At 35.4% G+C, this 16240-nt stretch overlaps 1 protein-coding gene across 3 annotated transcripts; it reads right to left on the reverse strand.

Moving 5' to 3' along the window:
• Window positions 1–7137: 7137 nt before the first annotated feature.
• Window positions 7138–9837, reverse strand: LOC149553081 (uncharacterized). Of its 3 annotated transcripts, XR_016353015.1 has the most exons (4): window positions 8589–9802; window positions 8330–8438; window positions 7708–7992; window positions 7138–7509 (listed from the first exon to the last, which is right to left on the reverse strand). XR_016353015.1 is itself a non-coding variant. In XM_089788592.1 (3 exons), exons 1-3 carry the CDS (start codon window positions 9442–9444, stop codon window positions 7905–7907), a joined length of 1053 nt encoding a protein of 350 aa, XP_089644718.1. In that variant the 5' UTR covers window positions 9445–9837; the 3' UTR covers window positions 7138–7904. The 3 variants fall into 3 exon arrangements, 2 of the variants coding, with proteins under 2 accessions (XP_089644718.1, XP_089644719.1); XM_089788592.1 differs by having other exon boundaries at window positions 7138–7992; window positions 8589–9837; XM_089788593.1 differs by lacking the exon at window positions 8330–8438 and having other exon boundaries at window positions 7138–7992; window positions 8589–9808.
• Between the last annotated feature and the right edge of the window lie 6403 nt (window positions 9838–16240).

A 16240-nucleotide genomic window follows, 5' to 3' on the forward strand; every position in this document is an offset into this window, starting at 1 on the left:
CATTATTAACTAATGCATTAACCTAAGTAAACTTAAGTAATAGAATAAATAATTATTTACTCTAGCACAAATTGCTAAATACAAATCATTGGACTTAGTCTTTTGAAATGGTATGGGCTACTTGGAATTGTCAAACTTGAACTGTTGAACTATACATTCAGATTGATGAACACTTTGAATCACTAGTTTCATGTTCAAAACCTTTAGCCTTTGAAATGTGAACTTTGATTTTGATTTGTGGTCCATGAACCAAAATACACCTAAATGTTCTTGGAGACATCTAAAAGCATCTACACAAATTGATATGAACCGTTCAATCTAAATTACATAATCTTTGAATCTTAGTACTCTGATCCAAGCCAAGAGCCTTCCGAACATTGAAACCACTAAACTGCCTATGACACTGAACTTATCAAACATATGAACCTCCTTGAACCAATGGAACCATTTTGAAATAAGTTCAATGGGGTTCAAAACCCAAGAGGGACTAAGATATAAACCTCAAACAAGGGTTGTGTGCTAAGGTGGGGCAGGAGGAAAATGGTTGTGCCAATGGCCGATACGATAAGTTGTAGAAAATCAAGGTGTCAGTTGCAAGTAGTTTTATTAATTTGATAACGGAATCAGCTTTGAAAGTGTGATGATCAAAATTGGCACATCCATCCTTATGATAGATATCTCTATCCCAGAATAGAAAATTACCTCAAACGACAAGCGACAAATTATTAAATGTTTGGAAAATCAAAAGAACATTCACCTATACTATTTTTGAAAGACAAAAATATAATAAAAATATAATTTGGTGGAAAAAGCCATGAACTATGTGGCTATTCCGCTATCCAGTAGTGGAAACTCTTCACGTTAAATATGAAGATCTTGAAATTAAAAATAGATAACTATCAGATATTTATATTTGTGTTTTAGTGATAACAAATATACAGTCTAATTTTAAGAATAATAATAGTCTTAAATGTATATGATTAAATAAAATAAACAAGAGTACTAGTTGTAGTTGTATAATTCTAGTATTACTGGTTATGTTAAACAAAATGTTCAATAAAACAAGTATGAAGTTACATACATGGATCATCTGCTTGATCCTATTATGACTTAATGTGAATGCATTTGATCATTACCTGGAAGATATTATGCACAAGATCTTTACTCAATCACTAAGAGATAATATAATCTGTAAGTACAGATTTCTGCATACTTAGTTTGGTATGAATAATTTCAATTAAATGCAAGGATAATTGCTTGTGTGAATTCAAGATATGAATGATTTAATTTAATTTAGCACAAGTATTATGCAAATGTGTATGTATGGATGTAAAGTAGTTCACATAGTGAATTGATATACATACATACATCCACATATGCATACAATCATTATAACCAATTATCCTTGAATCTAACCAAAGCTATTATATATGAAAAAGAGACACATGTTTAGAAGGAAAAAAAATATTTACATAGGTACCTCTTCTCCCCTTGAAGAAAATCCTAGAGCAAGGGCACGACGATCACGAGGACACAACACGCCAACGAAATGCAACGATCACAAGGGAATGGCAACAAAATCCTAGATCTCTAGTGATCTCCACCCTCGTTCGGAGCTCTCGACCCTCTTCCGCGTGTAGCTCTCCACAATCAATCAAAACAAATGCAGAATGATTAATGTCGTGTTTTCTTTTCTTTTCTTTTTGTTTATAATCCATAATCCATAAGATCTTTGTGTGTGTGTGTGTGTACACACACACATGAAGACAACAATGCACTTTCTAAGAGTTTATAATTGTTCAACAAAATTAATGTTTTACAAGATAATGTACCTAAAGAACGGTTAGCTCAGAAGCAAGAACATGGTGTTGAAATAGTACAAAAAGTGTTTGACATAAGAGGTCCGCAAGTGAGGGTGTTGACCAATCTTGAAAACTTAAATGCTGAAATGAAAGCTATCGATAATCAAACACCTATGCCAGAGTTACAACACATTGTGAATTTGATTTTAGATAAGGTAGAGGTAGATATTTAGAAGTTTGATAAACAAAATTTAAGGCATGAGAGCGAAGGAGAAGGAGCCGCTTTAGAAAGAGAATGAGAAGTGGCTTTAGAAAGAGACTGCACAACAGAAACAACAAGTATAGAACAATAAAGAATATTATTGGAGCCATTAGATAAAATCTAGAAAAGTGTTGTGGTAGGTACTATGACATTGGAAACACCGGTTAAATTGGTCTAGTTGCTGATTAGCTAGGTTGATCACTTCATTACTATATGATCCAATGGTATGTTAATTATTATTTTGACATACATGAAAACATTATTATTATTCATTATTATATAAACATACATATACATGAAAACAACAATGCACTTTCTAAGAGTTTACAATTGTTCAACAAAATTAATGTTTTATAAGAAAATGCACCTACTCAAAAGCAAGAATATGGTATTGAAACAGTACAGAAAGTAGTTAACATGAGAGGTCCGCAAGTGAAGGTGTTGACCTAATCTGATGACAGTTCTATAGGAATTTGTAATCAACCCAACTAATCAGCAACTAGACCCATTTAATTGGGTTATGGCTAGTTTCTTTCTAAAAATATCTACTATAATATGTTTTTGTAAAATTTCTTGCAAACTCTACGCATTTTTCTTGGTCTACTTATTTTTGTGGAAGATCTTGAGGTAAGCCACTTGGCATGGGTTAAGTGAATTTTATTGTTTTATTATTTGGATTCTGGAATATGTATGCAATTGGATGAATTTTCCTATTGTGCTAAGATGTAAAAAGTATCTTAAAAAAGATCTCTAAATATACATGTTTAGAAGGAAATACAAAGAGATACTTGTTTAGAAGGAAAAGAAACCAACATTTACATAGCTCCCTTGAAAAAAATTGCAGAGTTAGGGCACGACAACAAAATCACAGAGCAAGGGCACAACAATGAAATGCAGAGATCACAAGGGCACAACAACCAAATTGCAAAGGAAGGGCATGACAACAAAATCCAGAGATACACAACAATGAAATCACAGAGAAAGGGCACGACAATGAAATTCAAAGATCACAACAACAAAATGCACCAATGACACAAGCATGACAACGTACAAAGCTCTCCACCCTCTTTCACGTGCAACTTTCCACCACAATTAAAACAAATGGGGAATGATTTGTCCTTTTTTTTTGTTTATACTCATGCGGGCGTCGCAATTTTGACGCAAACATCAGTATTGTGACGACATCACGAACCATTGCAAAAAAAAAAATTGAAAATAACCACAAATTACACCGCCGTCGCAAACTGTCGTCGCAATTTGACCCCAAATGTTGTAGTGAACAATGCACATGATTTAGATATGTGTAATCAATCCTATGAACATTAAGTACAAGGAACTATCTATTTGAAAAGATTTCTTCAAATACATTCATCTCTACATGATTACACAACTCTAAACAATGAGTTAATTTACATCTCTACAACCCTATATTATTACTATAAACTCATTCTAAACAACCTTATATTTCTACTATGAACTCATGCTTCACAACAATAAAAATGAGGTGGAGATTTCTCCATTGAAAATGCAATGCACAAATGTCGATTATGTTTTCCATGTTACTTCAACCATGAGAAATCCAAGCTTTCTTCTATGATTCCATTGAGCACAAACCTACAAATATACTTAAAAACACATGAACCATGGAGGCTCTCCTCCCATCCTAGGCCTCTACGAGGTCACCCACGAGCTAGGGGAGACAAGGCTCAAATGGGTTATAAACAACCAAACTCACTAATGCATGAAAAACACAACACAACATTTCACAACCCCAACCAAGGGTTTCACAATGATTCACATATGGAATCATGAACATTGGGTGAAGGTGGGCTCTCCAAAGAGAAGAATGCCATATCTACATAAATCACATAAATTTTACAATTGCAACATGCCTCGACAAGGATTTCTCATTACATCATTTTAAATCAAACTTATGCGACATGCTTTACTAAAAAATAGGGAGAACACTGATTTGACGACATGTCGTGACTTTTAATGAATAATTAATCCTTCACACATAACAACTCTGTTGTGTCATCACCATTTCCAATCATCATTAAATGAGTGTCTTTTCACCTTTTGCCGATGGTACTTCTTGATGATGTGTGCCACATGTCTATGGGTGAAATAAACGATTTGAAACTTCAAGTTCATTTGCCAAGAAATTTTGGAACAGGACACTCCCAAACTTGGACATATTATACATTTGACTTGCCTAAGGCTCTATGAGCTCTAAACATTTAACCATGAAACAGAAGGTTCGAAATTCAACTTCGAGGAAAGCACCCATGTCCTTGATTACAATGAAAGACTTTCATATCTCGACGGGTGATGAAGACTTCACAAATGTGGAACCTTGAACCTCACAGTTCATTAGTTCAAGGTCACAAGTTGGGATAAAGTTGAATGTGACAAAATAGAAAAATAACAAGTCAAACATGATGGGTGTATGTTATTGAACATTGAACATTGAATATTGAATGAAAAAGGTTCAAGTTCAAGGTTTGATGACTTAAGGGAGAAAGTTTTAATTTTTTATACTTCCTAAATTTTGAAAACAAAAGCATGGGTAACACTGCATTTCATTTATTCTCATGGGAGATGGGTTTGTGTGAGTCACTACTCTTGAAACACGAGTAAATGAGTTTGACTCAAAAACTACACAATTAAGTCCTAATAGAAATACCACAATTTGACTTGTACAAAATATCTCCTAGTTATCAATTGATGAGCTTAAGGGGCTTTTTAATGAATGATTTGCAAATGGGGTTGCAAGTGGAGTGAGTTTAACCATGGAGGAAACTCTACAATTAAGCACGTTCAAGCTAGAATAGTGTTGGGATGGGTGACCTATCGAGAAGTCGTGATGCATCACCTCTGTGAGCATCACCTAGATCCATTGAGTTCTAAGTGTTCCATGTATTCTCATGAGAGATGGGTTCATGTGAATCATTATTCATAAAACATGGGTCAACTAGTTGGACTCAAAAACTACAAAGTTAAAACCTGATATTAATATCATAATTTGACATACTGTGGAAAATATCTCCTATTTTTCAATTAATGGGCTTAAGGAGATTTCTAATGAATGGTTCATAAGGCACAATACTTGGTGAAGATCCGAGAAGTCCTAGTGCTTCACCTCTGCTATTTATTCCATTTATTCTCATGAGAGATGGGTTCATGTGAATCATTACTCATGAAACATGGGTTAATAAGTTTAACTCAAACTGCACAACTAAATCTTGATAGCAATATCACATCTTTTATACTATTAAATTCTCAATGTAGTTTAAATGCAATAATGCGGCAATGATAGTCATGATCATCTTATGGTACCACAAAGCTTCATTACAATGACCATTTTATGATACCAAAAAGCTTCGTTACCTTGTGCCCATGTTGAACATTTCTCCTAAATTAGAGACCTTTGATGTGCCATATACAGCATAAGTCATGTATCCAAGTAAAGCCCTTTTACAGTTCTATTCAAATAATTCAAGCTTTTATCACTCTCCATAGCAGCTGGATTCTCTCAACCTTTTTTTCCCATGGGTAACACATTACAATTTCTTCTTTTGCACTTGTAGGTTTTCCAAAACGGAGCACTACAATGAGAATATATCTAGTTCACATCTATGATCTAATACTTTGTAGAGATACCTAATCTTTGAATGTCAAAGCATTTAATTTTTTTGTTGGCTGCTATGAAGTAATGGTTGGTCGGTATTCTTTCGATTCTTAAATGGAAAACAATGTAAACAATGTTTCCAACCCTTCACTCTCTATAAAATAAATCATGTACTCTAAATGGTGTTCTCTCTTGATATTGGGGCATGTAAACCTCACCGGGAGAAGTCACAAATGATGCATGTATTAGGTATAACATATTGACAAAAAAATATATACCTGAATTTGTTATACTCTATGATTCCTTATCAGGATGTTCTCTAGCTCACCATCCTGATGATGAATTATAGAATATGATTATAAATGTTCATAGGAAAAACATACATAATCCAAAAGCTCTCAAATTCCAGAGACAGACTGTGGAAACCTGATGTCTTAAAAATAAGTATCTTGTTTGGTATCACTGCAAACAAGTTGTGGCAGGTCTACAGCTCTCTATTTTGTCTGATGTGGACATTTCTATATTCTTAACAGCTTTTACAATTCATGGTGTACTAATACCTACTTGGCATCCATATATGGTATCAGAAAACAGGCCTACCCTACTACAACACAAGCTCTTCACCCTACTCAGGCTGTGAAGTGGCAATTCAAAGTGAGTCCATCGGTGAATAACAATGTAGGAATCCATCCATTGGAAGGAAAATCACAAATGGGTTAGAATTGTGAAGTGTTTTCCTATTAGACCATTCTCTTTGTGATGCGAACACTATTATAGCTTATGTGACAAAAATCAAGCAGGAGTTTCAGCAAGAGCTGCATGTCTAAATATATAAATGTCCACAGTGTAGGAAGATTGAATTATGTAATGCAGTTTGTTGAAGAAAAAAGACATGAATCTTCAGATCTCCAGCCAGGATGAAGCTTCACAGAAGGTTTCAGCTGGAAAATACTTCTTAAGAGTTTCTAAAAAGAGTTACAATTTTCAGGAAGAGAGCACCCTTCTTGTTGCAAGTATTTGAAATGTTGGCTTTGTTGATTTTGCACACATGAATGATGTCCAGAGCGCACATGAACTCTGAAACATTTAATACTCACGAGACCAATAAACATGATTATGAAATTGTCAATAACCATACTCTGCTTCAGTGGTTGTAAATTTAATGAACTTCACCTCATCCAGTAGAAGACATTCAAAAAATTACATCTTCGCTTCATCTCTGTTTCATTTGGTGGACTAGGCATTCAAATTTTACTACTTCCCTTCATCTCCAATGTACAAGGCATTCATTTTTCCAATGAGTCGTTTTCCTGTCAATGCTTTATGAAAGCAAATCATATCCCCCACTATTCCAATTCTTTATATAATAATCAGAAAAGAAATCAATGCTTGTTAAATTTTAGAAATAGGTTAAAGCTATTTCAAATGACAGAGCCAGAACAAAACAGAACAGATATTCATTAATCCTATGATATCCATCATATGCTTGATTAGGCTACATTATCACGACAGCCGCTTATACATCATATGTATTGGACAACAATCACCTATCAAAAAGTTCACGCCCTTCGGTTTTATTATAATTACCTGATGAAAGGCATTTTTTTCATGCTGAGACCTGCAAATGCCTCGTTTATTCATAATTACTCAGAATACTTTGGACAGACGGCACAATGATACTTAGAATGCATAATACTGTACAATATGATCTGCTCCTTAAGCACTTCATAGCTCACTTTGATGGTATACATAGGGAAGCGCCTACCAAAATTTTCCATGACAAGATGTTTCAATTACGTGCAGAAATTTCCAATCTGCATACATATTGGCATACTATATGTTGTGATCTCGGAGAAGCAGCCCTTGGCTTCTTGTCAACTTAAATAGGAATAATAAAAAATGGAAGAAAAGCTCAAAGAGAACAACTGCTTAGATGAGATGATATTCCTAAGAGCCCCCAGTAAGCTTTCATAAGAAAAATTAAAAAATGATTGCTATACAAAATTAGGCACCTTATACATCTGATTGGCTGCTGTACCCGCAATATGAACATCTGCCAGTCACCCTCTAATAATGCTGTCGATGCAATCAACACCAGCTTATTGTTTAAATGCACTTCATCCGCAGAATCTTCCTACTGTAGCTATAAAATAGTTGGGAGGAGAGAAATATGATAAATATTAACAGCAGAGCTTAAGAATTGAGGAAATCATGACTTTGGATCTGTTTGCATAGGTCTGACTTTATCCAGTGCACTCCTAAAATGGCGTAAAGAAGCAGCAAGTTGGTCTGGCTCTCTGCAAGATCAATCAAAAGTCGGACAAAATCTGATCAGATTAAAGAGAAAAAGTTGAAACTGGAAGTGACTATACCACATCATTTCTGAGAAGAGATGCTTAAAATTGTACAACAACTAAGCTGCAAATGGTTTTGGGAGACATAACTCATGCCTCCTGGAATATGATTGCCACAACAGACATAAACAAATGGGCAAAGAAATGTGGCCAAGCGCTTACTTGACGACTTCAGGAGCCACAAATGAAAAGGAAAGGCCAATAGATGAGGATATAACTAGCATATTATTGCTTTGAATACCCTAAGGGTGAAAACATAGCGTAAAGAGATAACACTTGCATCGGATTCGAAGCATGGCCAATCATGGCATGATTGTCAACATATGCACTTGTTTGTACTGCAGCCTCTGGTGAAATTTGAGCACCACCATTCCCTTGAGAAAACAGACCTAAAAAATGCAAAGGTAAGCTTCATCACTCATGCTACAGATGACGAACGCATAGTACTCTTCTCTATATTTACAGATAAAACGCCTTAGGAAGATTAAAAAGAGATCAATACCATAGTGAAAATGGAGTCCCAGATTAAGAAGCATTACCTTGCAAAATCATTATAACACAGAAGCACAGAGTGAATGCAAGGGCCAAAACACTTGAATTGGAAGACTTGGACCTTGCAATTTGCTTCTTCTTCAGAGTTATCATTTTCTCCAATCTGGCCCTCCTTAAAATAGATTTCACCAGCCTCTCCTTTGAAGGATCTACGGTTGCCTTTGCTGGTTTTGGAGGCCTAGGAGGCCTGGGAGGCTTTTTGCTATTGGCTTTATTAGTGTTGTTGACATTTCCATTCCTTACCTTCCCAGAACTCAGCCCCTCTGTATTTCTAGGATTTCCACCGTTGTTACATTCTGATTTAGGGAGATCGCTTGCAGATTTACACAATACAAAGGTGGAATCATAAATTTTGGTTGATCCATTAAAGCTCTGACTCAAATCCCCTGGAACGAAGCTGCCCAAGGCCTTTCGAAACAATCTCTTTGCGGAACCCCAAAAAGAGTTGTCACACCCATTGGCACCGCTGATTTCCCTACCACTTTCAAGATCTATTCCCTGATTCATTTTTCCAATCAGATCCTTTGGCATGACTCCTTTGGGGTCTACCAGTATCCTTGCATCCGGAATCTCTTTAGGGCACCCAGATTTGAAGCCCGAAACGGCACTTTTTGCATCAGATTTTCCAGTGATCTTTCCACCAGAACAATTATGTATCAAATTTTCTGGTGCGTATCCACCGTCTTCCGATCCACATTCCCCTGCGCTGACACAATTGTGCCCCACGAATACCCGATCCGGCATACATTCCACAATGATTGGCACACAAACTCCATCATGATTACTCACATCGCCGTCACATTCTCCTTGCTCTGAAAGAGTAGTAGTTTCCAACTCAGCCATCTAAATGAGGGCAAATGGTATTCTATATTGATGATTATCATGCGCTATATCAAACAACGAGAAATGCAGGAAGAAACCCAACCCTAGAAAACCCAAATCTAGAAAATGGCTTTAAGAGATTTCAAACAACGCGGCAATGGCATGAATCGTGGAATTATTACCAAGATGGAAGGGCGATATTTCCAAACATAGAAAGAGGACAATGCTTCTCTACGGCATGCCAAAAGCGGGCATGCATCTCAGAATAAAAGTAGGTCATTGTCCTTGTTCAAAGAATCCTGCAGAGCCCCTCCACGTTCCATGCCAATATTATTTTAAATCTTACTGGGGGTTAAGTAAATCAAGTTCTGCAATCGTGTCAATATTTCTGTTTGGCTCCACCGGGATTTTGTTTGGATGACACTCATCTGATGGAATATTTTCTTTTTATTCGATGGATTTTAACCCAAGTAAGGATAAGGATGGGGTAGCCGTTTCAGAAAAATATTTCCCGTAAATGTTTTATAATTATGTCTGGTTTTTTTAAATTTATAGTGTTTAAATACTATTATATTTATCTTTTTCAAACAAAAATTTATATAAAATTATTGGACTGATATCAAATTTTAAGGTATCTAACATTTACAAATATATCAATTTCAAGATTATGTAAGAAATGCATAGGATACAATTCTAATGATTTTATTTGAAAATTGTTTTAGAATGAAGGAATAGGAGAAAAAATGAATGTGATAAAACTTAGCAATTGAAAATAATAATAAAATTCTTTAAGATGCATAGTCAATTTTATTTTGCAATAGTACACTTACTCTTCTATAAAACTTGAACTTTAAATATGTATCTATTGAAATAACTTTCTCTATATTTTTTGTAAGTTTTTGTTCTTATTTTAATGTGTTTAATTCCTTTGTCATAACACCTATAATCTTTCCTCCTCCTTCTTCAAAAATAGTAACTATAGTGAAAATAACAGTCTACTAAAAAATACCTACATTTATAAAAGATAAGGTATATTTTATCAACAATAGATCTACCAAGTCTCTCAACCTTAATTTGTGCTACGGTTAAAACAAAATGGGTTGTGCTACTTATTGTTATAGATTTTCCTTCGAAAACAATGATCCGTTCAACCTTTATAGTATTTATGGGAAAAGTCTCCAACTCATATAGGTCTTAGAGTTGTTGAACTTCTCTATTGCAAAAACCACTTCACTTTGAAACTTGACACGTCTTTCAACTGAAGAGCTTTTTTTGAGTTTGTGTGACATTTCTTTTGAATATTACATTTGATGGATCAATTGACAAAACAACATCAATGATATCAATTATAGAATTGCTTTCTAGGCCATCAACTTCACTTATTGATATAAAGTTATAATGTTGTTCAAAGCTAAAATTGTCTTCCTCCAAACACAACTCAATTGTGTACTTTGACAACAAATTTCTCAATCATTCTTTAAAAGGTTGAAATCACTTTTGAGGCTCCCACTTGAGATTGTAAACACTCTTCCAATTTCTATGCAATCATAGAATTTGCCTGCAATAACTATAGACACCTAAATCTGATTATAAGACATTATTAACTAAGTATTCAAAATTTAATTACTTTATGTCATCCCCTAGTTAATTAATCTAATTAATTGACTATAGTCTAATTAATAAATCAAATGAAAACCAATAAGTTTGATTATTAATTAAATTCCCCTTCTTCTATTAAATTGAATAAGTGCAGAGTACTCAATTTTATTTAATTCCAATTTCCCCTTTTGATTAAATAATATCAATTAATCAATCATCAAACCTAACCTAACCCTTGACCTAATCCTAACCTAGTGGTTGAGACTCGACCCAACCCATTCATCCATACTAAACCTATTTGATTAACTAATTAAGCCTAGTTGTTAAAATAACCCACGCGTATTTGTCTAACATGTCCATTTGTATCCTAATCACTCCCTAAGACAAATCTAATCTCACCCTAACACAACCTTAAGCACGAGGATTAAGAAATCCTAACCCGAATCCAAGTCAACTCTAGTCACATCCTCTCATTTCCCAACCAAATGCATTAAAGTCTTCCTTAAATGCTCTTACGCATTCCTCACACACTTCAACTCCCTCTTAGACCTTTGTCCCTTCACAATCCCTAAAATGGTCGCATTCCCTCCAAAAGCCCAATCCTCTCACATGCATTCTCCTTATGACACTTGCCACAAGGCTATGCATTTGAGAAAGCACAATCCATGTGCTCCGATTTCCTTACACACCCACTCCTCACAGTCTCCCAAACTTCCATCTTGACCATAGATTTCCACCTACCTTTTCCTATAAATTGAACCCTTCTCTCTTCACAAATCATCCACCTTCATATGCAAAGTTATAATGTTAATTCTAGAGCCCAAAGCTACAAACTTACCATTATTATACCCAAATTTCCACACGATCCATAGTTAGTTTTTACCTCCATCCTCCATTATTTAATCCATTTTAAACCCTGAGCATCATTTTGAGAACACATACCTCACCATTTGGATTGTATCTCAAGATCAAGAAGGCTTGAAGTGTTCCTCAGTTGGTTTGCATTTCCTCTTCATTTACTTTCTTATTTGCATAATTGTATATGTTTGCATTTGATTTAGCTTTTTAATGTTAGCTTGGTTAATGTTCTATGCAAACTAAATTTATAGCATACTTTTTGTCACACTAAATTCACATAGCACATCAAACACACACTCATAGGAATGAAAGGTACGCTAGTGGGATTGCGAACTCACGATGGTAGGAATGCCACCTCTGACAAACACACATAAACCTGTATCATATCCTTCATCTCTATCTTTTGTCCTATAAATACACAATTGGTTGACCATGTAGGAATGCATGTTTGACCTTGCGAGAATGTTGTTTAAGACTTCGGGCACAACTAAAAACTTACTAGTCTACATCAGCGGGAATGCCAATAGTGTTTGTGGGATTGCGCAACTAGTGAGATTACTATATGAGTTTTTGCTTTTGGGTCTTTTCTATTTTTTATAATTATTTATTTCATTTTGTTGCATTTTTAGTTTTTATATGGTTAGTGAATTTGCCTTGGTGGGAGTGCCATTTGACTTTGCAGGAATGTTGTCTATTGGGATTTGATGGACTTGTTGAAGTATGCAAGAATGTGGGATGGAGGAGCTAATATTTTTAAAGGAAAATTAACTCACATTTGATTTTGGGCTATAAAAAGAACACTACATGCAAACACAACACGTCACATTTCATTTTGGACTTTAAAGTTTACAAGGGCTAAAAAATCTAACAATCAAGTCTTGAATACCTAAAGGACAAATAACAATTTCCATGATACACATTTTTATTTGGGCATAAAATGAAGTCACAAAGTCTGGAATGATCTAAGGTTGTAAAAATTGTCAAATTTTGCAAATTCTCTTGAAAAGCATTTTTCTTTCCAAAGTGCTTGATGTTCTAGGATAGAAAATACTTAGGATAAATTAGGTTCAATTTGGAAATGAGTCATTTCTTGATGTGTTTAAAGGAGTGTGTTCCAACACTTCCTTGAGCTCTTTTCATTTTTTGCAAAGTAGATCCCATTAGCTAAGTGATTTGTAACTGAAGTCACTTGCAAGAGAAACACAATAGGATTTGTTTCACTTCTAGAGAGGCTTATCTATTGGGAAAAGTTTGTCTCTGGATAACAACCTCAAACCAACAACTTCCCTAATCGATATATTTAAATAAAGCATTGTGTAAACTCTCATATTTTCCCTCAAGATCTGGTTGGGTGCGTTGATCTAGTAGTCCAAGGTAGGTGAATATCCCTATGATTTTGTCATGGTCAACTAGGATTTTAAGTGAGTCATGTTTGTACAACCGATTGAAGGATGACAAGAATCTTACTAGAAACTAACTTAGTATCTACCTTATTATCCTTGGTATGTTATTGATGGTGCAAAAAAAATATGACTTATGTGAAGTTACTCACCATTAGTGCTTCCCTGATATAGGCATAAGGTTAGTTGGGCTTCATTTACAAGAGTCATTGACCCCGTACAAAGGAGGCTTCAATTTTTCATGTCTTAAAGGTTCATTAACATGTAATTTTGTTGATTGACTCTTGTATCGACTCTCCTCTTATATCAAGAGAGACATAGCATGAGAATTAGAAAACATTAAGATTGAGGTCCTCCTTGTAGGCTTATCAATAGCATATTGTGAGCTAAAATGACCTTAGAGGTAAAATATCATGCTTAAAGTGTATTTTCTATGGCATGACCACGTGAAAAAAATTGTCAAGCATATACAAGTTGCTTTATCAAAATCCTTTTTCCAAAAAGAGATCATTTGCTTGTCTCTCTCAAGATCACTTTGTCGTTTGAGGGATTGTTTGCTCTCTTCACCCAAAACACACTTATATGTTTCTCAACCTAAGTTAGGGCACACTTAGCATAGTCACTACTTGAAGTTGAAATATTTAATCCCAAACATTCAAGTTGATGCCTCGTGCCAAACCAACCAAGACTAAAACTCAAGAAGGTCAAGCTTAAACCATCACTTGCATATCGAGAACAAAAGGTTGAGCTTAAGAGGTTAGAACTCGACCAAAAAATTTGTGAAAGAATTATTGATAGAGAAGAAATTCATCCAGCTTGCTCACCAAAAAAAATGGGAATACAAGGTTCAAATTATGGAGGTTAGATGTGGAGTCAATCAGAGCTTTATCTCAATTATGAACTATCCCTTTGAAAATTAGATCCATCTTCCTACACATACTTTGCACTTTGTACCTTAGAGTTTATCCATAAGATCATCATTTAGGTCTTCATCCTTTATGCATTTTTAAATCTATCTTCATTAGGAGCACACTTTTGAAACCCAATCATATTAAACCAATCAAACCCCATCCCAATCCCATAATTGGGTGTCATCATCTTTGAGTTGTTCATCCTACATCCTTCATCCATCATTTATTGAGACTCTCCCTGTGACTAAATGATATATAGGGTTAGTTAATTTTTTCACTTATGACCCTCATCACTTTGTTCTGCAAGTTGGGCCCACAATTGATTCTCACATCTTCCAAAGGACATCAATCTACCCTAGGTTGACTAATCTACTATATCTTGAGATTAAATTAGGATACAACTCTCATTCACTATTTTAACACCAAGTTAATCCTTAGGTCCTTTTAGGCACCTTGTCCTTACTTGCACTATTACACATCTTCTCCCTTCTTGCATCACCCATCTTTAGGCTCTTAGTAAATATATACATCATAGATTAAGCATCATACTCCATTAGAATCATTTAGAAGTCATCTTGCACTTTGCATCCATCATCACCTGATGTGCATCCCATGTCTAGATACACTACCATGTCATGCCACCCTTGGAAACACAAAACAAGAGGAAGAAGAAAGACATGCATTTATATCTCATTGAAAGTTCATCTAGCTCATGACTCAACCTAGAGGCCTTAATGATCACGTATGACCCATCCCATCAGTCACAATAACCAATATAAGCATGAGACCCACTCCATTCACCATGGAGGCATTTATGAGTCACCTAGGAAATGATGTATTCGTTAACTCCATCATAGACATGAATAGGGATGCCATAATGGAAAAGCTACAAAGAGAAAACATTGGGGCATTCAATTTTGGAAGAAAACCACTACCCATAATTGTCATAGATCCAACATACCCGCTGTTCAAAATGTCACCACACTTCATCCCTAGGAACCCCACTCATCCCCTCTACATTCCAAAAGAGGTTCATAAACTAGTGGTATAATAGATTCTGGAGTTAATGCTAGGATCAACACAGGTTAGTGTCACATCTCTCAAATAAATTGACCATCCATAGCACAGCTATTAGTTCATGCCACACCACAACATCCCACCACATTGCAAGTAGCATTCAATAGCACTCCCATTGCTACTACCACTATCACTCAACCCACATCTCCCATGTTGAATATTGTAGGGGCCACCATTACCTAATCAATTACACACAATGTTGTCACCCAACCACAAGAATCCACATCAAACACCTTACCTACCAGTGGTGTAACCATATCATCTCAATAGACCTCATAAGCAATATCATAACACACCACATGAATGTTGCAAACATAGCCCAACAATCAACCCTTGGTTCCATCTTGCACCTCTACTAACCCATTCACATTCGCACAAGGCACAACCATCCCATTTCTTCTTAGCCCATTAGAACTAACACATGCATAAATGCATGTCACTAGCATCTCAACTATTACCCTCATTGTGCCTATTCAAACACATATGACCTTCCACGCACATCCATAGCTACCACCACCACCTCCACTTAAAAGTTCACCACCACTCATTATTTGGCCATGCCTCCATTTTGAAGTAACCTAACCATACCTCCACCTCAATATCAACAAATGGTGACAATCCCTTACATAACTTACCTTATGCCACATAGAAAAAACACTCACATACCATCAAATGCATGCATGCATCCATTATACATTGGGAAAACCATGCAAATGCACAAACTTATCAACTCCAACAATAACAACAACAACTATAACAAAAGTATGTACAATGTGCACAACAAAAAACCTATCCATTTGTGCAACATTGTAGAACTATTTCATACAATAGTGCATACAAAACCCACAAACACTATAGAAGTATGTCTCACAACCACAACAACTACTAACTCATGTGCTAGTGTGATGTACGATCAACATACTTAGCAAATTTGCATCAACCAAAAATATTTCATTTCAGTTGTTCCCATTT

Source organism: Cupressus sempervirens, chromosome 6 (genome assembly GCF_028749045.1).
Source record: "Cupressus sempervirens isolate cs-2001-9-10 chromosome 6, ASM2874904v1, whole genome shotgun sequence".
NCBI lineage: Eukaryota > Viridiplantae > Streptophyta > Pinopsida > Cupressales > Cupressaceae > Cupressus > Cupressus sempervirens.